Source organism: Acanthochromis polyacanthus, chromosome 5 (genome assembly GCF_021347895.1).
Source record: "Acanthochromis polyacanthus isolate Apoly-LR-REF ecotype Palm Island chromosome 5, KAUST_Apoly_ChrSc, whole genome shotgun sequence".
NCBI lineage: Eukaryota > Metazoa > Chordata > Actinopteri > Pomacentridae > Acanthochromis > Acanthochromis polyacanthus.
Window position 1 is genome coordinate 42,796,761 of NC_067117.1, and position 26,006 is coordinate 42,822,766.

The 26,006-nt window shown below is 39.2% G+C and overlaps 1 protein-coding gene and 1 long non-coding RNA gene across 3 annotated transcripts; both read right to left on the reverse strand.

The window, feature by feature from the left end:
- Positions 1-679: 679 nt before the first annotated feature.
- Positions 680-13,731, reverse strand: LOC110965704 (acidic mammalian chitinase-like). The gene is made up of 11 exons (XM_051948723.1): positions 13,710-13,731; positions 11,084-11,288; positions 10,975-10,998; positions 10,802-10,843; positions 10,447-10,612; positions 4,001-4,125; positions 3,814-3,916; positions 3,207-3,389; positions 2,705-2,821; positions 1,717-1,865; positions 680-701 (listed from the first exon to the last, which is right to left on the reverse strand). The coding sequence occupies exons 1-11, from the start codon at positions 13,729-13,731 to the stop codon at positions 680-682; spliced, it is 1,158 nt and encodes a 385-aa protein (XP_051804683.1).
- Positions 13,732-22,362: 8,631 nt separating this feature from the next.
- LOC127533962 (uncharacterized) lies at positions 22,363-24,172 on the reverse strand. 2 transcript variants are annotated; one of them, XR_007941860.1, is made up of 4 exons: positions 24,125-24,172; positions 23,436-23,503; positions 23,175-23,258; positions 22,363-22,393 (listed from the first exon to the last, which is right to left on the reverse strand). It is a non-coding gene; the product is annotated as an uncharacterized LOC127533962 (long non-coding RNA). The 2 variants fall into 2 exon arrangements; XR_007941859.1 differs by lacking the exon at positions 24,125-24,172 and having other exon boundaries at positions 23,175-23,255; positions 23,436-23,584.
- Between the last annotated feature and the right edge of the window lie 1,834 nt (positions 24,173-26,006).

Sequence of the window (26,006 nt, forward strand, 5' to 3'; positions counted from 1 at the left end):
GTGTTTAGTCAAATATTGACCCATATGAAACCTCCCTGTATTTCTACAATTCTTGAACATGTTGCTACAAGTTAACTGTGTGTTTTTCTGCATAGAAATGGCCTGAAGAGTTTCAGTCAGCATTTAGAATACATCATAGTCCAGAGACAGAACTGGTGAAGGTCACCAATGATCTTCTAGCTTCAGACAGTGGACTTGTTTCTATACTGGTTCTACTGGATCTCAGTGTCCATGTGTTTAAAACCTCTAGACTGGATTACTATAAGTCCTTATTGTCAGGATGTCCCAATAATTCCATTAAAATGCTGCAGCCAGAGTTCTGACAGCAAGCAGTAACACAGATCATATTTCTCCTATTAGCTTCTCTTCATTGGCTCTGTAAAATCCAGGACAGAATTTAAATTCTGCTTCTCACATATAAAAGTCTTAATGACTTCCATCTTATCTTAAAGAACTTATTGTTCCATATCATCCTATCAAAGCCCTCTCCTCTCCTCTCCAGTTATATATCACAGTTACATTCACTAACTGTGTGTTTACCCTGAGGTTCTGTGTTTGTTCCCTCTTTGGGTGTCTCTGGATCTGGAGCTACACATCTCTGGGAAAGCATGGGCAATTTGTACATCGTTCATTGAAAAGAGCCGTACAGACGACTGACTTGTTAACCAACGCCACATCTCTACAGCTCATCCATCTGGTCTCTGTCAGACCATAGACTCTCATACCTGGTGTTCCTGCAGGCCCCTGATCTGTCTCCAACCTGCTTCTTGCTACTCCTGCTGGATCTGTTGGTTTTCCCCAAGCCTCTGGCCGGTCCTGTATCAGTGACTCACTCACCATCCAGATCCTGCCTTGCCTGCCTTCAGCCTGTCCTGCAACTCTCACCAGTCTGATCCTGTCTGTCCCTGAAGCTGGCCCAGATCCAGCTTCCAGATCCAGCTCGTGTGCCTGGGTTCCCTGAGCCTGACTGTCCCACTTCAGTTCATCCTTTCAGTTTATTCTGTTCTGGTTTTTGTAGGATTTCACTTTTGGCCTTAGTTGTGAGTTTTGTAGGTTTTAGTAGTGTTGCTCATTTTTTGTATTAAGTTTTTAGTTTTCCCCTCAGTCCAGTTTCTCCCAGTCAGTACTGGTTTCGGTTTCTTGTCTTGTGTATTAAAGCCTTTCTGAATCGGTTCTGTGTCTGTGCCTGGGTTCTCTACCTGCCCTTGTAACATACAATTTATATGAGTTTTCTCAAAACTGCAGAACCAGCTATGTAGCAAGAATCACTCCAGAAGAATCCATAAGAACCTGAGGAATGGTAAGAGTGCTTCAGTTAATTACTTTACTGTCCTTTTGCTAAACAATGCTGTAAGGTATATAAAAATGGGTTAGAGGTTTACATGCTTTAAAAAATTTAATTTTCCCATTTTTATTTTGGATGTAATTTAACAGTGTGCATAACTGGATAATATTTATTCATTCTCTTGTCCTGATCACATAACTCATTGTTCTTGTTGAAAACTGAATAGTTTGTCATTCTCAAATTTAAGTTACTTAAATGCAGCAGAACAATCATGTTTTTCACAACTGAAACACGAGCATTAGATTATACAGAGAATAATAGGAGACACTGTAAATATACAGTAGGCCACTTTGGACATTCTGAATAATAAAATGACAAATATCACATCTGTGAATGTAATTATTGCTGCTGGTGTGACTACAGTCATGTACAGAGCAGTAGCCTCACCTTCACAGAGTTTTGCTTCCAGGTATGATATGAGTGGATATTTGCCCTGCTCACAGAACTGTCCAGAGAAGTCATCCATGTCCAGAGTCCACACAGTAGCTCCTCCCAGACGCCTGCTCTTTAGATAGTCCACCTGGAAGATCAGCAGTGAAGACCACACAGCATGACTCAAGTGTTTGTACATCCAACTTATGAATCTGCTGGAACGAGGGGCGTCATGAATTCATGAAATCTTAAAGTCATCATACAAATTAATTTCCAACTTCAAACCATCTGGGGTTTTATGTCTTAACACTTTCATCATCTTCTGTTCACTGTAGTATTTAATGACAACACTAAACAAGCTGTCAGGCTAACAGCTAGCAGGTAAGTAAATAATACATCCACAACATGTAGCAGCAGCTTTTAAATGACTGACTCTTCCTTAAAAGTCTCCATAAGTCCATCTCCTCTTTTACAGGTCCTATATCAGTGCTAAAGTGCACTTTTTTGGCTCAAACAAAGGCAGCTGCTAATAATAGCAAAAGGCAGGGAGCTAACCATGCTAACGTTGGTTCCTTCATGGTGTGAACTTTCAGACCCACAATGCATTTCACACCAACAGATAACAGCTGCTGTACATCCATGGCTTGATGAGGTCCAGTCTAACTAGATAAAATCCTTAGTTTTTATAGTATAACCTACAGGAGACCACTAATGTGGGGTGATTTAGTGACACTACTCCATTACAGTGAAGCTGAATATTTCTAGAGTATCTCCTTTAGCTACGGGATGAATAATGTTGTATATGCTGATCCCAACATCCAACCTGGTGATTTTCAGTGTCGTATTTTTACTTTTACGTTATTTGTGCGAATGAATTGCAATGTGTGTGGTTTAGTAAAATTGCTTCCCTTAAATACCCTTTGAGAGAAAGACCTCTGGCAGAAACAATCAGCTGATTTCCACCAGAAAAAGGAGAACTTCCTGTACCTTGGCATCGATGCTCCTCTGGTTGTCAAAGCCAACCCACTGACTGCCTTTCACTGCATACGGGACCTTCTGACTGTCAATCCACTGAACTGTCGTGCCTTTCAAAAAAGAGCAGGTCTGGTAAAAAAAGAAAAAAAACAGCATGCATACATGTTTGGATCATCTGTTTTATTTTAAGTTGGATGTAAACTAATGAACCTGCTAGAACCCCTGCTGTCCACACCTTCCAGCTGCACAGCATTCACAGACTGTCAGTTAGTTTCAATGGCTTCTTCTGCTGTATGTTTTTCTTCAGCTGATGCTTTGTTTTCAGGATTGTTCAGTTTTGATGCTTTGGTATCTTACAAGTGCAGTAGTATCTCTAATAACTGAAGTGAAACTATATCTCTGAATTACAGGATGCTTTATGGATTTGAGTCTCAGAAGCAGCTGCAGCATTAAAGCATATAGTGGTAGTCTACCCGAGTGGCATCTGGATGTATTTGTGACAGGCTTTTAGTACCTCATAGTAAGACCAGAGGCCTATCTGCTGGGTGTAGGGCCCTGGTGGGGCAGGACCACTGACTGGAGCACCCAGACCTGCTGCTGTGGTGGACAGCGTGAAGGAACAAGCATAGATGGGAAAACCCAGCAGTAACCTCCCTGGTGGGCATCCCTCCTCCATCCAGTGGTGTGTTATATAGTACTGGGAGGGAAGACAGGAGCGCAAATCAGATGAGGAAGTTATGTTAAACCAACTGACTTCCTGGAGCTTGAAACTGTTGCAAGACATCCATTAAATCACAAACAGGAACTTTTCTACACAGCAGCTGTCGATCCAAACACTGAACGTTTGTCTCCTACTGAAACACTCATCAGAAGGAAAAACTGAATCCCTCCTCTAGCTGATCATGTGACCAGGAGTGTTTCTGCTTGTCTTAAAAACTGAACACCGCATGTTAGTGGACCGAGGAGCATCCACACGTCACTAATTCAACTTCACAATGCAACATTGTCATCTATCAAAATAAAAATGGACAAACCTTTTTAAAAACTATTTTTACAAATCCTTTTAACCTGGTTATGCTTCTCTCTCAGATTATAGCTCTTAAATGAGAACAGGTACTTACTATGCTAGCATTATCGTCACTGTAGAGAGGACTGTGGTGGGCTGTTAGTCCATCTCCATCACCATGACGATGAAAGGCTTTAACACTGATGAACTCCAGGTACCTAAACACACACAACCACACAGCCAGTTAGAATGCAGAATGTAATGTAGAGAGTGTTTGTTTAACTCTGCAGTTTGAGTCTTACTTTGATATCTCCGAGATCTCATATCCTGGACCAGGAACATCTGGATCTGCTGCCACGGCTGCAGAGAGCATCAGTCTGGTGTTTCTGGTTCCTTGGCTTTCAGCTTCATAGGCTTCTGAAAGCTCCTACCAATCAGTAGATATTCATTTACACTTCAGTCAGTAGTTTGAAATGAAATTACAGTGTCGCTCACATCACTGCAAACCATCCTTCATTTTCTTTTTCTTTTTTAATATTTACTGGGTTTTCAGTACTTACGTTCTCCTTATGGGGCAAACAACCCAATTATGTTTTTTCTTTTTTTCCCCCAACACAAAAACATCTCAAACAATACACACTCCTACACATATATATGGATAAAGAAAATTAGATTTAAAAAAAAACACCAGCATTGACAACAGAAGACAAACATAACAAAAATATATCAGACAAATAAGTAAGCAAAATAAAATAAAACCAGTGAACATACAAAAAATTATAATGGAAAAAATGATACTAATAGTATGTAAACTTGGGTATCAAAAAGGATTACAGTGTGTTCCAAGTTGGTCTGTATAGCCCATTAACATCCTGCTCTGTGAAGCTGTCAGGTATATGCTAGTCTACCAGAGATGACATAGTATTGACTACGGACATGAAAATGATCTGAACAGCCTCTAATACTGAACTTAATTTCCTCTAAACAAATGAAGGACATTAGATCTTCAGAAAATGCACACCACAAGAGAGGAAAAAGCAAAAATATTTCTCTCCCTGACAGAAAAACAAGCAAAGTCCTCAGATACACCAGAAACAGAGATGAAGAGCTGGGAACAACGGGACTACTGAGAGCTCGAGATAGTGTAGCATAAAATGAGGACCAGAATGGAGCCAGCTTTGGACAGGAGAACATGCACATGATTAGCAGGTGAGAGGGAGCTCCTGTCACACAAATCACAGCTGTTCAATAATGTGTTGAGCTGAACTTTGGAAAAACTATCCTTCATTTAGTCCCTCTTTGTTCCTTACAGTTGTCCTTCAGCTCAGTCTATTGTTCTATGAAAATTAGCTTCCACACTCTTCAGACTTGTTAAATATTCATCCATTTTCAGCATCAAATGAGTGGAAGCTAAAATGTGACATTTGCAATGCAATTAACAAATCTATGTCAAAACGAAATGTTAACAAAAGTTCACACAACTAACTGTTTAAATGGACTTAAAATAGATTTGCAAGTTCAAACAATTACTATAAGGAGTTCAATAAATTAAAAAAATCCAAATTAAACTCACACAAAGAGTTGACACAACAACAGATATTTAACCCTGGTGTTGTCTTCAGATCCTGTGCACTCCTCAGGGTCAAAAATGACCCGCCTCCACTGAGCCTCTAAAATAAAACAGCTTAATTGACTTTTCAACCAAAAACCTATTTTACATGAAGAAACAACCTGTCATGCATCACACACTTTGTGAGTGTCTGGGTTTTTTTGCTCCTCAGAGGATAGAAAGACTGGATTTAATAAATGGACACCATTCGTTTTCATTGCATCACACATTCGAACTGTTTTCTTTCCTAAAGTAGAGGTTTATTATCACTATTGTTGCTGCTAAATGTGCTGCAGAGGTGTAAACATTATTTGTTTAGCAAAAGATTGTACTTCTATATCCTTAGAAAGTATCTGAAATGTGCAGAAAGTAGCTTTAAATGCATTTTTGAAGAGAAACACCAGTGTACTGTATGCTGTACAATGGAATGGAAAACTACAAAACTGCAAAATGCTCGTCTTTTGACATTTTTTGAATCGTTGTTCCCACTCACAAGGTACATAACAATAATAAGAATAAAACGCAATATTAGATGTAAAACAAAAATATGAAGAACATATTAAGCTTAATTAGCATATGAAGGACAGTATTACAGCGTTTATGCATGGACTTTACAAATGTATTTCTCATATGCAGCACACAGTATCTGTTCTACAGTCCTTCTTGTCACTCCTGGATGTCTGAAAAAAATCAGATCTATGACCTGCTGGGAACTGAAAGTTTTCATTAGTGTAGTGTAGTTACACTCATGGCTTCAGCAAAGAGAGGTGATTGTCAAGTTGTTATCAGCAGCACCTTTATAGCCTCTGAACACATCCCCTGTTCGTAAACGATGCTTTCTAGAAATGTTTCATTTGTTTGAAATTCTTCAAACTTGAGATTTGTTCTTGCTGTGTGATGTGGAACCTGCACAAGAAAGTTTTAGTTTTTCTGAGATCAATCTGTGTGTGTGTGTGTGTGTGTGTGTGTGTGTGTGTGTGTGTGTGTGTGTGTGTGTGTGTGTGTGTGTGTGTGTGTGTGTGTGTGTGTTCACTACCGGACACGAAGACGAAGACCATCTTTGTACACTGTTGTAGTACAGCTTTGATGAAAATAGAAACAAAAATGTTTCACTTTTTCTCACTTTGGGGTCATTTTTGGAAAACTCATCGAATGTCAAGTTGAAAAAAGGTCATTCAGGGGGTCTTCAAAAATGACCCAAAGACAACAGGAGGGTCAATCAAGATAACAAAATAAGTTTGTTGTCAACCCTTTCACTCATAATTTTAAGTTGAAACAACGTGTTAGAGGTTACGGAGCTCCCATCAGTGAGTATGGCTGCTGTTTGTTTAAGTTGTTTGAAGACACTATGAGCTTCAAAGTGGTGTATTTTTTTGGCGTTTACCTTAAGTTTAGAAACTGTGCTAACTACACTAATGCTAGCTGCGAGGCTAACTGCGAGCATGTCGCCAGTTAGCTGCTAAGGCTAGTTAGCTTGTTGTGGAGCCTCATTTATGACGTATATGTAGATTTACATCTCTGCAGCTGGGTTTAGATTGTGTTTACCACGCTGTCAGTGCATGTTTCCTGTGAAAATGATGTGTTTATTTTGTTGACTGTGAAATGATCGTAGTTACCTGATGTATAACCTGTGAGGAGGAGTATGTAAAGAGCGTTTACATTCTTTATTTATTTGTGACATTTTGAACCTTTTTATTTGTGTTGCAGTTTTACAATATGATCAAAGGCTAAGAAGACTCAGTAAACAACTGAACCTCAGTCGAGCCTGCAGGGTCTCTCCTTTTTTGTTCGCTGTCTGTCTGGAAACACAGTTGTTATTCTGCTAGGACAGAATAGGAGCCTTTATTTAATTAATTTAATTCAAGGGTTTGATGCTGTGTATGATGTCCTGCTGCACTGAAAAGACTCAAAATCTGACCAAGTCTGTTTGTCTTATTTTTAGTCAAAATGTCTCATCCCATTTGATTTAAGATAAATTACCTAAACAGGAGACATTTCAGCAAGATGGAGGGACTTGTTTTAACCCTCGTGTCGTCCTGCGGGTCAAATTGACCTTTTTAAAGTTTGAAAATGTGGGGGAAAAAACATTTTCACAGTGAGACGTCTGATGTCCACATTTTCAACATTTCTGGGAAATTTTTGATTATTTGTTGGTGGAAAAAAGAAATGTTAAAAATGTTTCTTAAGAACATTCACGTAAATATCAACCAAAATCCAACAAATTTCACTGGATTTTGGTTGACATTTCTGTGAATGTTCTTAAAGACAATATTAGAAGTTTTACTGATATATATATGGAATAACTTTAGATATTTTTAGGATTTTTTGGAAGATTTTTACTAATTTTTTGAAAAAAATTACCAGAAATTTTCTTGCCAAATTTGGGAGATTTTTTAAAAATAAAACTTTTAAGGGAAACTTTTAAGGAATGATTGGAATTTTCTTCCTGAAGGTTTTGCAAATTTTTTTGAAATTTGGGGATTTTTTTTCTGGATTTTTGGATTTTTAGACATGGAAACAATATTTTTTGGTGCTCGTAAATGAGGACAACAGGAGGGTTAAGACAACACATGTTCAATATCTTGCTAAGTCAAACAATCTTGACATTATCTTGTTTTGAGTTGTGTTTTACAAGAAAACTCAAAATAAGTTTAATACATTTCAAATTAGGAGGTTACATGAAAGCAAAAATCTATTTTTGAGTGAAAAACTGCGACATAGCGGCACAAAGTCTACATACATAGCAGACAGGGAATTTTAAAAATGGGGGTGTTTTCGAGACAAACTGATTTCTGTCTTTTAAATAATTAAAAATAATAAAACTACACCTCTTATACCATAATTATATAATTTCTGCAATAATATCTCATGGTCTAGGGTGTCAAATGCTTTTAGTAGGTCTACAAAGACGCTAACGAAATAATATTTTTTGTCCATGGCATTAGTAATTTCCTCGGCCAGTTCCGTAATTGCTGCAGCAGTTCAGTGATCTGAATCTGTATTGGTTGTTACTTACAATTTTTTATTCCTCAATAAATTGGTTCAATGTGATTACAAACAGTTTTTCTAGAATTTGGGAGAACCGTGGAAGTAGTGATATGGGTCTGTACTTTGTGAAATCATTCTTATTCCCTTTTTTAAAAAGTGGAATATTTTCGTACGATCTGGAAATAATATACGTGAAAGGCTGAATAACAACACCTATGATTTGCTTTATCAGTGTCATATTCATATCTGTATAATCATTTGATTTTTTTATTTGCAAATTTATGAACGATGGTCAAAATTTCACTTGCTTGCAAGAAAAATACTGTGTACATTATCTTGTATGATTCCGCCTTTAAAGTTTACATTTTGGATATTTTGTGATAAACTCGGACCAATATTCACAAAGTGATTATTAAATCCATTTGCAATTTCTTCTTTTCCATAAACATCTATATTATTCTTTGTAAAATAGTTTGGCATATTTGATATGAACTTGCCTTTTTGCAAGACTGTTTATTACACCCCGTGTGTTTTTGTGCTATTTTTACTTTTATCTAATAATTTGGTGTGGTAATCATTTTTATGATCGATACAAGTTTATTTTTATAGTTTTTGTACCTCACCTTTGCATCTGTTGTTCTCAATTTGAGAAACAATCTATAAAGAATTTTTTTCCTACAAGGATTTTTCAACTCATTTCTCATGTTTTTGTTGTTAATATTTTTTTCCTCCACGAGGACGAATTTTGGTTATTTTGTGTGTCTTGATTTTGTCATTTTGCATCTCATTTTCAGAATATTTTGTCTTGTTTTTGTTGTTTTTTTTCTTTTTTATCTGACTTTTGTAATTGTGATTTGAAATTAATTTTATTTTTCTTCAGAAATTTCAGGCTGTTCATAATGTTTTGTAAAAAATAATTCCCTAAATGTGAACATTGTCAGAGTGTACTTTTTTGCACTATAACCAAGGAAAAATTTGGAGTTATTGTTATTTATAGGTTATTATGCTGTGGTTTTACTGGTCCGGCCCACTGGAGATCAAACTGTGCCGAATCTGTTGAGTTTGACACCACTGTTCTAGAGTAACAAAAAGTTAGCAAAAGTTTTATCATGACAGATAAAGCTGCTCTTACGGCATCACTCTGCTCATACTGGTCACTCTTCAGGTGGTTTTATGCCTAAATCTAGAACCTGTTATATTTGCAATAGTTCCCTGCATGCAGAGGTCATCACAGAAATAACACGATTAAAGGAAAAAAACAGGGTAAATAAAGGAATAAAAACCTGAACCTTCTAACATCCATCCATCCATCCATCCTCTATCCACCGCTTTATCCTCACTAGGGTCATGGGGGGTGCTGGAGTCTATCCCAGCTGACTCAGGTGAAGGCAGGGGACACCCTGGACAGGTCACCAGTCTGTCACAGGGCTACATATACAGACACACAATCACACTCACATTCACACCTACAGACAATTTAGAGTAACCAATTAACCTCAGCATGTTTTTGGACTGTGGGAGGAAGCCGGAGTACCCGGAGAAAACCCACGCATGCACAGGGAGAACATGCAAACTCCATGCAGAAAGATCCCAGGCCGGGATTTGAACCGGGGATCTTCTAGCTGCAAGGTGAAAGTGCTAACCACTAGACCACTGTGCAGCCAACCTTCTAACAAAAATCTTAAAATACTATCTCCTTTTTTTGGCCTTGAGTGGCTTTACACACATTAATAAACTTCTAATCTTATTCCTTTAAAAAGGAAGGGGAAAATGCAGTGCTGTAGTTTATAATAACTGGTCTGACTCTACTCCATAACCCTCACACTCAACAAAAGTTTGATATATAGTGAGCAAAAGATATTTCCTTCAGCAAAGGAAGAATAACTGAAGATTCACTGGATGTGAACTACCATCTTTACTGGGGTCCCTTATAGATAAAAATTAATCAGTTCTAATATTCCTTCCTTTTTGTTTATTTTGTACCTTAATCCTCCACTCAACAACAGCAAAGACATCAGAAGTCCTCAAACAAACTGCTTTAGATCACCAAATCTCAGCTTCTCAGGATCACAGAAACCAGCCGCTGTTTCTAACTAAACACAACTTAACTTTGACAGGGAGTAAGTGAAAATAGAAAGTTATTCAGCGTACCTTACACAGCAGAGTGAATCTGTGCTTGTCCTCTGGGGGACTGTCTCCAGTTCCAGGGTTCTGCCAGTCCAGATCCAAACCATCAAACCTATGAGTCCTCAGGAACCTGACCGTAGACTGGATGAATGTCTGACGGCTGTCTGGAGTGGACACCATAACGGAGAACCTGCATACATGCAGTGTGTTTTCTATAATTAATGCCAGTTCTACAGAAGTAGAAAAAACCATTTGAAGTTCTGAGCTAAATGACTTTGTACTATAGTGTGACACAGTTTTGAAAGAAAATCAAAGCTTTGCCCAGAAGTACCAAGAACTAAAAGCAAACTGCTGCCTCCTTAGAATTAAATGCCTTCACTTAACATTTCCTAATCTCAGAAATTCAGTCGTGTTTACTGCACTGGAAATCCTCATTCAGCTGAACAATCAGCTGGACAACAGTAAGACTATTCTTCTGTATGGAGGCTTTTCAGAAGTGTTCAGAACTTGGAGTCTACTCACATAGGTTTGTCGTTGTCCTCTCTAACGGACAGTAACAGCTTCAACCTGGGGTTTCTGTTTAGGTGCACACACATTAAAAATTCATTGATAAATGCCAGAGAGCATTACAGGTAAACAGTTTGTCTGGACCAGCTGATACCTGTCCTTCAGTTCAGTGAATGGTCTGTAGAGCTTTTTCTCGTTCCACTCATGCTCTGTGATCTCACTGGCGTGGTTGATGACAGCGAAGGCATAGACCAGGTGAGTGCACAGGAAAGGGTCCACGTTCTCCGGCAGGAACCTCCCCACACCGGTTCTGTACCGTGACCGGTTGGTAAAATAGCAGACCAGTTTGGTTGTGGCTGCTGGATCAAAGGGAAAAAAGCTTTTCACACAGCACTGAAGATTACTGACTTCACTTGTTTTTCAAGTCTTACTTACCAATCTGAATGCAGAGCTGCAGAACCACTGGAAATCAAAAGAAGTCATTAAAGTCAGGAAATCTATTTAGCAAAACGGTGAAATTATGGTAATTACAGCAACATAGGTAAATTATCACCAGTTATGCTCGCTATCCCTGCATTCATCCCTGCTGTTGGTTCTCTCCTTCCAGTGGGACTTTCCCATTGTGTTCACCCCTCAGTGAGGAAAAACAGAAAATGTGTTTGCAGCGTAACGTCATCCAGTCATACATCTCATATTACTGAGACACATGGTGTAGTTTTCAAGCTCTAAATACTTCTCCTTAACATACCCTAAATAGAGCTATAACTTGCATAATGAGTATAACACAAGTTACAACAGACAGCATCTGTCCATGATGACAGAAATATAGTCACACAACTTATATATGCCAGTATTTCAAGAAGTTCCTGGCCTCAAAAGCAAACAGAAGACAGGATATAAGGGTTTCTAGTATGTAGAATAATCAGTACATACTGAGCTCAAAAATAGAAATGACACAGCAATCTGCATCAGTCTTTTCAAATTAGGACATCTAAAAACTGTACAGAATTAGGAAATCATCTTTTGCTCTCTGATCAGATTTATTTCCCAGTTCCCTAATTATTAGCAGAATAAACACGATGACCGTAAACTGGCAAACCTTTCATGAATAAAGTCTGTCCAGTTTGTTTTCTGCAGGAGTTAATTCAGACACACAACTGTTGGTAAATAGCATTTAGGGACATTTAGCCTGCATGCCCTCTAACACACAATCTAAATGGTGCAGGCATGTTTATTAGGTAGAGGATGGGCAAATGAAGGGTTTGGAGGCAGAGTGGTCTGACCCACTGTCTGTAGTTTCTGAGGAAAACGGGTTCAAAGTTTTGTGTTTTCCAGAATGGTCTAACGTTGGAAGAGCCACTGGAACGTTATATCTGGGTTGTTTGTTAGACCACTAAAATCTAGACCATGAAATATAACAGAAATGCCATAAGACTTGATGGTGTTAGACCATTCTGCTTCTTAACCCTCAAATAAAGTCAATGTGACTATGGTAATGAAACTCAAGTTTAGTTTTAGATCATCAAACACATTTTTGTCAACCCAACCCATCAAAGTAATATCTGCAACATGTTTTTATGAGTCAGTAAATAGAAATGTGCATTTAATTAATGACAGTACATTACTTTCGAGAGTGTGGAGGCTGCATGAACAACATTAACTGGCAAATGAGAAAATGATGCTGAGTGTGAAAATGTATGAAAATGGAATTAGAGGAAACTGACAGTTTGATCTGAATAGAACTGTTGTCAGGACTGATTTTATATCACTCTTTGTTCCTGCAGGAAGGGCTGGGTCAGATCACTGATAGTCCTTATGTTTGCTTCTCTTTGCAGTGACCCACTTTTAGATTTCCTAAAGCATTTTTGACATTTAACCCATATTAGAAACTGGAGACCAAATCATCCCTGCATGTTTTGACACCCATCAGTATGATGATATGTTGCTGCTGGCAGTGGCTATAGATGCTAACTGACAGGACAAAAGACATCCAGAGCAGCTCAAGGCTAAAAGTGGTGGAAGATCTGCAGTGACAGCTCTGCTACACATTTCTGTCTCTGCATCCTTTATGACACTAACGGTACAACACTGATCAGGTCTTCTATGTTGATGTTATCGTGTCAGTGTCAGGAAACAGATGAGTGACAGTCTGGGATTGAGCTTCATCATCAGAAATCACTATAATGTTCAAGCAATTTCAATATGTAAAAATTTAGGACTGATTAAATACAATTCCACTTTTGCAAGCTCAAAAAAAGAAAATAAAGTGGTAATAAGATCATTTTCTTACAGCTTTTTGTGTTGTGTGGAGGTGTATTCTAACAGGGATTGCAATTAGAGTTTTGACTTGTTAAATTCATTTTGCATTTTATTGTGGCATATTCAACAATTTCATTTCAATACAATTCATTTCAAGATACATATTTCGATACTATTGAATCATCAATGCCTGATCATGTGTGGACTTTGTTAAAAATTAAGTTGTAATATTTGCATACATTAATCAAATTGTGTAAATAATTTGCTGCTTTTACGCTGTGTTTTTATATCACGTTGGAATATAGCATTCGTGAACGCACGTTGTTATAATCTGTCTTATTTTTTTTAACACTATTCGGTCCGTGACGTCAGCTGAGACCACAGTTGTGTGTGTTGCTAACTAGCCTAGCCATTGTGCTTTGAGTTGTTTCGGGAAGTCTCCTTCCATTTTGTACCATTTATTGTTGACTAAAATAATTAAAATAAGGCCTCTGAAATTTCTGAGCAGTGCTAGGCCTTACCGATGAAGCATCCGGAATGCATAGCCTGTTCAAAAGCCTCCCAGTTAGCGTTTGGAGTAGCTAACCGATCTGCTAACTCTGCTTCGGCAGTCTGGGGTATTTTAGCATTTGTGTGTCTCGTGCCTAACACACATTCATTGCTTGGTTAAAAGTAACCCACGTTTATCGTCCGATAGGGCCGCCGTGCCCTTATTCATGTTAAATAAGGCACAATTAGCCGCTAAAGCGAACTTCCAAGCCGTCTGGGCCCCAAAGCCTGCCACAAAATTAACAACAAGGCAAGTGGCACCATCTTGTGGCCGTTTCGAGGTATTACACTTAAAGCAGAATTTCTCTGCAAACTTCTTTGCAGGTAATGTAAGCCATTGAAACGCCTTTTGATCAAAAGCACGACGAACTGTCGAATGTGTAAATGAACTGTTGTAATTAATTAACACCTATTATTAAACATTTAACGCATTTATTCAATTAATTTTAACCCAATATTGAATTTGTTTTTAATTCACTTTTTGATTTTCAGTTCAAATTCTGAACTTAAGAAATTTTCCCAGATTCTGACTCTTCACGTAAACACAAGTTAAGTGGGTTGTTTTTCCTGCTCAACTAATCAGTTGAGCACATTTACGTAAACATTTAATGTGCATAATAAAGCTTGCAATTTAATGTTTATTTTGAAAATTTGTCACAGTTGAATGGATTTCCACAACTGAATACCTTTTCACGAACATCAAGCTTGTTAACCGTGAACACTGAAACAATTAATCTAACAAAAACAAATATACACAAATCCAGGCTGTTGACCAAATCATTTAAACTCTGAATAATCTCACTTGTTGTTATGGTTGTTCCTCTTATTCCTAAAACAGAATTTTTCCAGTCCACCTTGTGCTAAATTTTTTTCGTTGTAATTTGTTTTGTAACATTTGTCCATTTGCTCTCATTGACAGACATGGCCTCAGAAGCATCTGATGACAGTGACCCTCTCCTGACCTTAGATGTCGCTTTAGGTGGCTTGACTGAAGACCTGTTACCCGGGTTCGTAGACCATGTCAGGGCCGGACTGGGAAAGAAATTCAGGCCGGGAGATTTCCAATCAGTCAGGCCACTTCCGCCACCGCAAGGGTTGTGTCACGTGGGATAATGCACCAAAATTTTGTTTTTTTTCCTTCCAAAAATATGCCTTTTACAGTTATGTTATAGCAATTACAACACTACTAAACAGACAGTAAGTCTATTAAACACAACCATAACGACAGCTCCATACAGTCCAGTACTTTTCTCTTCTGTAATCTCTTCACTACCCTCACCAATTTTTCCAATGTTTTCCTTTTCCTATTATTTATATAACATGTGGAATTAAAAAATATATATTATTTTGTCAGCAAATCATTTAGATGTCAGCTGGTCATAGCTAATAGTATATGCAAACACCAATGTTCATTTTATAACTGAAAATTGTAAGTCAACTGCCTATCCTACCTGAAGAGGGGGTCTCAAACGTTTTCAGGCTTCCTGCAACCCACCTGACATGTGGAGCTTATTTGGGCCAGACATTTTTTATTATATTTTGGCCTTTGAAGTCTGATGATGCATTTGTGAGAAGAACCGACCGTTTGTAAACTTACTTGAAGTAAGAGTGCTCCATAATCTCCGCTCCTTCCACTCCCTGGCCTCACTCTCATATCACCGCTCTGCAGTTCGTTCTCGCTATGAAGGGGCGGGTCATAAAGCAACTAACCAATCATGGCACGTTTCTTCTAAAAAATGTCCCTTTGACCAATCCCTATCCTTCTGATTTAGAACTCAGAGCGCTTGCTTTGTGTGAGTGACAGGAGGGTGGGCGTGTACTCTGTAAGGCTTCTAGCTGCTGTCTCTGGCCTGTCTGCCAAAAAGCCGATCAACTTTTTTTCATGGTAGTGTCTACAGATACGGACCCGTACCCGTAGCCTGTGGCCTACGGATACGGCACTTTACCTTACCATAAATATTAATGAGACGGACATGAATAATAATGAGCCGGCTGATGAACGCGCTTCGTGATTGGCTGGTAATCCGACGTACATAAATATTAATGAGCCGGTTTGGTAATCCGAGTGATGAAGGCGCTTCCGTGATTCGAGGTGAATCTGCGTGCCGAGCCTGTCATGTCAGTCATCTGCTGTTCTCTTTTCTATCATGCATAATGTCTTATAAATATCATTATCTGACTTTTTCACGGACAGCGATTTGGGGGTTGAAATCGGCACTACTATTAAAAATAGCAAAACTTTTTATTCACGTGACCCCGTTCTAATAAAGCACAAACAGCAAACAAAACAAATGGCGGAACTAACAGCCAGCAAACTACAAGTATTTTTTTACCTTCAAAAGTAGCGACAGACTATTACATATTAACAACCTAAACAAAACCCTGACGTATTTTCTACGTCTGTCAACACAGACACTGCATGTCAGTCACTTTAATGTTAGCGGACTCTGTTGAATGGCTAATTTACATAACCACAAACAAATCTCACAATATCACAGTAAATCGAGTTTGTGGATTTTTTTTTAATTCATGCCGAATTAAAGAGCTGCTCCTCACCATTCACGAGTGTTTGTTTCATATTCGACATCCTTAACTTTATCTTGTAAATTAGCGTCCGAAATTAAATGGGAACATTTGCAATGGAGTTCGTCAGCCGCTTCCACCACTGAACGCGGTAAACTAATTAATAGGAACTGGACTTCAAACAATTTAGACACGGCGTCTAAAAGCGTAAAAACTACATTGTCTAAAGTGTGAGAGGAGACGGTGTATTTTTGGTTAAATTATACAATGTTCGCCGTCAAAGTCATTCATATAAACTGCCTGTAATGTGCAGCAAATAGTAGTTAACCGGCGCCAGCTCTTCAGTGACCTTAACGGGTCCGTACCTCTAGTACAGATGCTACGGGTACGGGTCCGTACCCGTAGCATCAACCTTTTTTCATTGGCCTGCCAGTCCGTGGCTGGCCTGTCCAGGCAGGCCAATAAGGAGGCAGGCCACCGGGAAAAATCCCGCCTCTCCCGATTGCCAATCCGGGCCTGGACCATGTCCACAAGACAGTCCATTGGACCTTGAAACCAAAATGACAGAGCTCCGAACTGAAGCTTTCTCAAATTCACACAAAGATAAGTCTTTAATGAAAATTTTAGGAAAGATGGCTGCCGTGATGTCAGCACAACTCCAAAACACCTACCAACCTTTACAGAAAACGACAACACAACGTACCTAGGGAAAAACAACAGGGGCCTGTTTCACGAAGCAGGTTTTACAAACTCTGAGTTTGTTAACCCTTAAATGAGGGAAACTCAGAGTTTTCTGTTTCATGAAGCGAGGTAACTTAACCCTGAGACAGAGGGGTAACTCTAGCCTGTTTCACAAAGAGGGGTAACTTAAACTCTCGGTCACTTACCGCAGTAACAGACTCTATGACTCTAACCTGGTCACCAGCAGGTTTATCTGAGAAAACCTCGAGTTTCTCTCCGTCTCCGCCCTCTTTCAGCCACACGCTGTTTCATTTCCTCATTCATTCAGTCAGTAAGCGAGCGAGTTTTGGCGTAGAACAGCTTTTATTAACGATCCAGTGGATAAAGGAGCAGCATTACTGCACAGATAATTAAATATTCGTCGGTAGATTGTTATCAGACCGAGCATAAATGTTCTCGCATTTCCGGACAATTATCGGTTTGAGCGGTACCGTTTCGTAATCGTTTTAAGTCCATAATCTACATAAACAACCTAATCCGTCCTTACATTTACATTACCAACCAGTCATGCTCTCACATCCAGCAGATATTGTGTGTTGCGCTGCGGTTCTTTGCAAATGGAAGTTTTTATATGATGTCGGAGATGCAGAGTAAGGCAACTGTGTTGCCTACTGTAAGTAGGCAACACTCCACAGATTGATCCAAATGGTAGTTTAAGTTTACTGAAACATGTCACTGATCTAGGATGAAGAGGATGAAACTGTGTCTGCTGCCTTTACAGAGGGGGATCCAGAAAGGCATACAGAGCTATGTTACTGATAGTTCTCTTCTCATTCAGACTTTGGGTGGAATATAGAGTGTGACATTTAGCCTACACTGAAGTATTGCACATTCTCATCCTTTTAACAGAGCATGGCTGGACAGCAGCAGGATGGTTCCTCAGCTTCCGCTGCACAGACTGACACAGTGAGATGGATGTTCAGGAAACACCAGAGCTTCATTCTGTGGAATCCATGTGCAACTGTATGATTGAATGTCCTCTATGTATTCCCAGTTATCAGTAAAACAGATTTACAAACTGCATTTGCTGAGAAAAATCCAAAAAACAGATTAGGAGGGCAGATCTGGAAATTGAAATACTGGAGCACAAGTTAGAGGTGGTGATGGTCACAGGTGAATTATGTTAACTACTGGAACATGAACTGAACTATCTTTTATTTGTAGGAAATAAAGAAGAGCAAATGAAATGTGTATCATGTCTTTATTTGCTGTGGTGGTGATGATGGTGACTTAAACTCTAACGTGATTATTGCATACGGTGTCTCTGACTGCTCTGCTGTCCTGGATAGCTGCAGGTGGATGGGCTCATCATCTGGGTCTTCAGTTTGTAGGGCAGGGTGTTGCTCTCCTCTAATAGTGGTAATATTATGAAGAACAACACATGCCACAGTAATATCACAGGCCCTCTCAGGGGTCACCCTGAGGAGACGTAGGCTCTGGAAACGGGCTTTCAGCAGGCCTATGGTCATCTCCACCCGGGCTCTGGTCCTGCAGTGAGTCCGGTTGAAGTTCTGTTGGGGGCCTGGTTCAGGGTCAGGGTATGAGGTCATCAGCCTGGGTTGTCATGGTAACCCTGTCACCCAGCAGAAGGCCATCAAACTCTCCTGTAATGTATAGAGGATACATCAGAGTATATTAAAGGAGGGAGACAAGAGAATTCTATTGTGAAAATCTTTATGCTGCTGACCACGCTGCAGTCTGTTGCTCAGGTTAGACTCTCCATAAATCCTGGAGTCATGAACAGACCCAGACCACGTGGCCTCCACATTAGAAATGATGTATGCAGCATCACATATGATCTGGACAGTGCAGAGAATGACAGATGTTGAACTATGATGCAGTCTTTAACATTTAGAAACAGTAGTCAGTCTACCTGTAGCCTACCTGCACATTTATGCTGTGAATGGACTTCCTGTTCATGATGTGAGGGAGCTGTGATGGGGATGTGTGTGCATCTATGCAGTCAATCACACTGGGAAATCCTAAAAGAAATTAAAATGACTAATCCCAGTCTGAGGCTGCAGCACAATGTCATTAACAGAATATGATTTAAAATGAAAATAACAGATCTCTACATCATTCCCCTGCAATCCCATGCACAATGAGTAAAAGTCGTTTCAGAGCCAGGAAAACTTTTCTGACTGTCCTCCATACAGTTGCCTTACTCTGCATCTCCGACATCATATAAAAACTTCCATTTGCAAAGAACCGCAGCGCAACACACAATATCTGCTGGATGTGAGAGCATGACTGGTTGGTAATGTAAATGTAAGGACGGATTAGGTTGTTTATGTAGATTATGGACTTAAAACGATTACGAAACGGTACCGCTCAAACCGATAATTGTCCGGAAATGCGAGAACATTTATGCTCGGTCTGATAACAATCTACCGACGAATATTTAATTATCTGTGCAGTAATGCTGCTCCTTTATCCACTGGATCGTTAATAAAAGCTGTTCTACGCCAAAACTCGCTCGCTTACCGACTGAATGAATGAGGAAATGAAACAGCGTATATATATATATATATATATATATATATATATATATATATATATATATATATATTGTAACTGTAAGTATATATATATATATATATATATATATATGCATCCATGACCTTTTATACCACCGTTTTACAGGCATCTGCTTTCTTTCTGTTGGCTGAGCAGAAGTCTATGTTAGTTTAAATAGGCTTAATTATTTAACAGAACATGATATGGATGCAGACATTTAGGCTATGTGTGGATAAAACAACTGCACAGTCAAACAGCCACTTAATATTTAGGCTACTTTACAATGTAAAACATGATCAACATGAAGTACCTCCATGAGATAATGCCGAGGTCTGACCTGTTTGAACAATGTTTTTATATTTCATGCTGCCCCGTCTGGATTTCCCCAAAATGAAATAACTTACTAGGCTGCCATTCAGACAGTTATTCCCTGTAATATTATTACGATTACAAAGGACTACATTTAAACTTACGCATTGATCCGGGCTGTTCTCCACGCCGTCTCTCTCTCTTTTGCAGCTGCAGCGGTGTTGCACTTCTTTCTAAAAACGTGTTCAAACTCGCCATATGAGCGCGTTAAAAACTTCCAGTTCAAAAACGCAGCCTTTCGCTTCCCCGTTGCCATGGTGACTCGTCGAATCGGGGTTCCATTGATGCTGTCTTTTCAGACTTGCGGTGCACGCGCGTAACTCCGGGTCAAACTACTCCAAGTTAATTAAACCAACTCAAATCAGACGTTGTGAAACCGAAAACTCAGAGTTTTCTATCTCAGAGTAGATCAACTCAGAGTTGAGGAAGAAACTCAGAGTTTGTAAAACCTGCTTCGTGAAACAGGCCCCAGGTGTAGAACAGAGAAAAATAAATAACTCAATTTTACAAATCCAATTGTAAAATTAACAGGCAAAGAAATAAATTACTAAGTTTAACTGTAGAATTAGCAGACACAAGGAAATAAATAAGTTTACAATCATAAGCCTAACTTTGACAAACAACTATACAATCAAATTATTTGTAGATAAATATGCTGATGGCTGACATGTTCCAAGACACCAGCTTTAGGTAAATCATACATCTGTCCTCTTACTCCAATACATGTTTGATTCATTACTACTGACAATTACACCTCTCATACGGTTAAATAACTTAACCATGATCTAACACTTCTGTAAGGATTTACATTTTCAGAAGTGACGTATATAGCTTTAGGTTTGTTTTATTTTACTTTTTTTATTTTCATTCTCTAAGTCCATAGGCCTTATTTACTCTTTATTAGAATGTTGATTCTCTCATTTTAACTTACTAGCCAGCAAATAGGGCTGAATTTGAAACTAACCAACTAACCAGTAGGTTTCTTATTCATATTGTACTAATCTAACATCAGCCCTGAATCAGAGCAGCATCTGAGTTTGTTCCTGTGTTCCTGACGACCACGAAGGACCTTGACCTGTGGACCGAAGGTCACCTGTACCTTCAAGTGACCGTCGTTCCAAGTGGGGGAGATCCCACCGAGCATTTTTCGGTCTAAAACACGTCTAAATGACGTCTAAATGTTCCTTAGACGTCTAGTCTAAAATTGGTCTATCAGAGGTCTAAAAGTGAAAGTTTTTTAGACGTATATAAATTTAGACGTATAAATTGTAGACGTTTATCTGACGTTCATGCTTATACTGAATATAAACCCAGGTATACACTTAGACGTTTATTAGACGTCTATTAGCGGTCTAGTCTAAATTTAGACGTCTAAAAACTTCATTTTTAGACCTGTGGTATACCTATTTTAGACTACACGTCTAATAGACGTCTATTAAACGTCTGTTAGACCTAAAAAAAAAAAAGTCAGTGGTTTCCTATCAGTACTGTAATAAACTGACAATCATTAATGCATATTTTCCCCAAATTCTAATAAATGAATTAGAATTTGTCAATTTATAAAAATATTCACAATAAAAATGTTTAAAAAAAAGTACTGCAGAACAAATTCTCTCTCACAAAAAAAAGCATAAATAAGAAATTACCTGCAATTGCAGTAGACTTGCAGTTACAGTACATTATTCATTCAGAATACAACCATTACAATCATGGACTTGGCATAATTTTTCTTTAATGTTACACAAATAGAAATAAATTCAAACCTTGAACTTGGAAAAATTAAAACAATTCAAAATAAACTGAACAAAATATTACAAATTATAACAGTGGAAAAAATGTTTTAAAAAACTATAAATATAAATACTTTCAACAACCTTTTAACTGGTTTTATGAAATTTGCCTCGCAATGCGAAAAGGAAAATAAAAAAATAGATTTAAAACATTTGTTTTAAAAAACACCTGTTTTTAAAGAACTTTGTGGGGCTTTTAGAAAAAATTCAGAAGGAGGAAGTTCTGTGTTTCCTGTAGCCCCCCACCACCACCACATGGAGCTGGCGTCTGTTTTAGGTGATCAGAGAGCTGCTCCGACTTCTTCTTCTGTGGTGTTTGGAAACCGACTGCAAACTCTCTGCAAACAAGAACAACAAAAAATACAGACTTGACGTTGGTAACATTAGTTCAAATCAGTATTATCCAGAAGGATTCTTCATTCTTTACTGCTTCATGCGATAAAAAAGACCAGTTGAGTGTAATGCTTTACTTTGGCTGTTAAACAAAATCATAGCCTGTTTTACAACTTTAAAAAAAACATGCACCAAAAAACACTGCTAAACCTGACACAATAGCTTTAATTTACCTTTAATCCTGACCTACAGAGGAATGAGCTGTGTGTCAAAGAAAAGAGAACTATAAGTCATCATAGCAACATCACTATTTAATATCAATACCATGGTCAGTTTGTACCTTGGGAAGCATGGGGGGGATCCAGTCTGAGGTCTAGGAGTCTCTGTTGGCAGAGGGAGAAATGGAACATACTCACCTTTCTTAAAAAACAACACTTATATCACTCTGAAACTGACTATACATTTTTACTTTGCTGTGATGCTCCCCTACGAGTTCAATCACCTTTTGGGGTCATAACAAAGTTAATTGCACATCATAATTGCCTCAGCAATTAGATCAACAGCAATGTCATCATTGTTCAATTCAATAAAAGTCTACTAATAAAAGTCTCTTTGGGTGTCACAGCACTTGAAATGCCACGGTTCACTGTTTGGACGTGAAAAAAACTTAAAATGTAAATCAAAATAAAAATGTGTGCAATGCCATCTCAAATTCACTTAACTTTGCACTATGAACTCACCACTTGAACTGTGGGTAAAAACTTGTCTGGTTACTTGTGCTAGCCGACTTGAGACAGCTGTAAAAAGAAGAGGGAATGAAATGTCATGTTTATACACTGACCACTGTGAGCACTGCTATAATGAATAAAAGTTTACCCTGTGGGCTCTGAGCCTGCCTATTGGCCCTCCCAGGGACCACTGGGGTGATCTGACCTCGATTATCTAATCGGAGAGAAAGCGTGTTGAAATGAAATCTTTTCACTCACACGTCATTTGCAGTACATTCAGTAGAGGCTTTAAAAAAGGTCAGAATATTAAAATTTGCATCTTATGATGTCTACTCCAATGTATTAAATTACCATGTACACAGGGGTGGGGGCAGCAAATGCAATAATGATGGTATTTGCAACCATTGTAATGGCTGCTATAAACATGAATGATTACCCTGTGGGGTCCTTTGGGGTCATCACAGGACTGCACCGTCTATCATAGGCCCTCCAGGATACTACTGGGGTGTTAGGAGCTCTGCTAGGAGAGAGACACATACAAAACTGAACAGTCCTGGCTGCATGTGTGAACTTGACGTCTTCTTGACACCCACATTCATTACTTGGGGTGGGGGATAATCGTGATTATGACAAAACAATAATTTCACTAGTTGGACACAGTTGTCCCCGTGTATTTGCTGTATTTAACCAAACATACCTTGACTTCTGACTTTTTTCCATAACGGCCCCTGTCAGGGACTGCAGATGATGTCTGACTTTGCACAGCTGTAATCAAAAACAGATACAAAAATGATTATATTCAGCATTGCATTTAGGTGTTTTGTCCTCTCCTGCTGCTAATCATTGTTTCACCAACACAGGTTTAATACTTAGTGGAGAACAATGTTATTTTGGCCATTACACAGGCATTAAATTTAAATTATCTAATAACCAGGGGGATCATTTGAATATAATAAACATATAAATTATACCCGGTGTAGAGGAATGCAGGGGGGGGGCAAAATTGTTTTTGGACTGGATGGTGAATCGCCTGGGGAAGACATAATTATCACAGATGTACATTGTTTGAATTAATTTAAATTATAAGTATTAACTGGACAAAAAAGAATACAAATAAAGAGGACAACATTACAAAGGGGCGGCATGGCTCAGTGGGTACAGTGGCCGTCTTGTAACTGGAAGGTTGCCAGTTGGATCCTCGGCCCGTTGTGTTCATGTTGAGGTGTCCCTGAGCAAGACACCTAACCCTTAACTGCTCCTGGTGGGTCATGGTTAGCGCCTTGCATGGCAGCTTCTACCATCAGTGTGTGAATGGGTGAATGTGACATATCATGTAAAGCGCTTTGGATAAAAGCGTTATATAAATGCAACCATTTACAAACTCACAGGATATCTGAGTCAATGAACTGGTGAAGGCTGCCATGCTAATAAAAGCAGGAAAAAAGAAATGTTCAAATTTGATAAAATAATGTTTTGAATTAAAAACACTTAGAAATACCTTAGCTCTGCAGATTTGTCCAAACAAATCTGCAGAGTTGGGTTGCTCTTGGCCTACAAAAATAAAACTGCTTTACAAATCTGGCCTGTAGGTGATCCTCTTAATCATCAGGACTTTGTACAAAGCAAGGACAGCACATGCTAACATAAATAATGAACATTTGTAGAGAAAAGTTGAAGAAAAAGGAACAACAAAAACAAAAAGCTAGACGACTCTGCAGAAACCATGAAAAAAGAATGAACAGCTCATTAATCTTTACCTCAAAGCTTTACACACAATGGCTTCCATTTACGATAGGATGCAAAGTCAAACATTCCCTGACATCAGTCTACATAAAAACAGCAGCTTAACTTCACTCACACACAAAATTAAGCTCAACTCCATCCTTTATTCTGCTCTTTAATAATGTCCTGATATTTGTAGTCATCGTCAGTTGGAGTTTGAGTTCAGTCTTCAGACCACTGTCATAAGTTAGGGATTCAGTCCGCTGTTCAAAGTGCAACAGGAGTTTATTTGACATTTTCATGGGCCAGGAGATTCAAGATTCAAGAGCACGGCACGGCGCTTTGGCGTTATGTGGAAATTTGGGGTTAGCATCGCCACCATGGCTAAACATGCTAAAAATGGCTTCGTCATCCTGAGGAAGGCTTCGCCTATGGCGAAGTGGCGAATGGCTAGCACAAGCACAGTAGAGAGAGCAGGCCCTTTCTTACTTTCACGACAATACAGGGTTCTCGCCAGCGCATTTCAGCGTAACGGCCCGTTACACTGTCTAACGGGCCGTTACGCAGTCTTAACGGCCCGTTACGCTCAGTTTAAAAGATTACGCTGTGATTAGGACCGCTACGCCAGCACATTTAAAAGATTACATGAGAGTGTGTGGCTCCGTCATGAGAGAGGGAGAGAGAGCAGCTTGTGTGTGTGGGAGGGAGGGGGAGGGAGGGGAGAGTGAGTGAGAGACGGGCAGTCGGTGCAGTCAGAGGAGGAGAGAAGGTTAACCCCGGGCTTCCTGACCACGGTCGGGGGCCGAACAGGAAGGGTTAACACTGTGATTAGGGCCGCTGCGCTGTTATTTTGACAGATAACGCCATGTGTGTTTGTTTTTATCAACTGGGTGCCTATCTAGGTTAATTTATGTCTCCCCACCTCAGCCGTACTTTCCTGTCCATTGACCCGTTCCCGTCTATTGCGCGCGCGCGTGCAGGAGGACCTGCTGTTACGCTGAAAAAAAATCCTGGCGAGAACCCTGCAATACCATTGAAAGAAAAACAAACTACTGAACGCCAACTTAACAGTCGGTGCTGTTAGGCCCACACTGGCTAAACTAGCAACTCGCTAGCCTCATGCTAGCAACCGACACTCGATGCATGCAAATGCTAAATTGAAGCATGATTGTAAGAGGACCAAACATTGCAAAATTAAACATTTTTCTATAATATCTGCTTCAGCACCCACCTCTTAACCGCTGAATGAGGTCAAATTGACTTCTTCGACACTTTTTCCTTCTTCTCTGAAAACTTTCTAGGGCGGAGTGCATGTGCAAAAGGATTCCTCTGTCGGAACCATGGTCGGAAGTTGTGCCGTCCATAAAGTAAAGCTTTTTGCATGTTATGATCATGTGATCTGCATACGAATACAAAGCGGGGGCCTTACAGAACTACCTTTTTTTTGTCGTTCATATCGTGGCAAAGCGGCTATGGCGATAAGTTTTTATCACGGACTACTTCTCTCTGAGCGGAATAATATTTTTCCAGGAAGTGGTCGCACGGG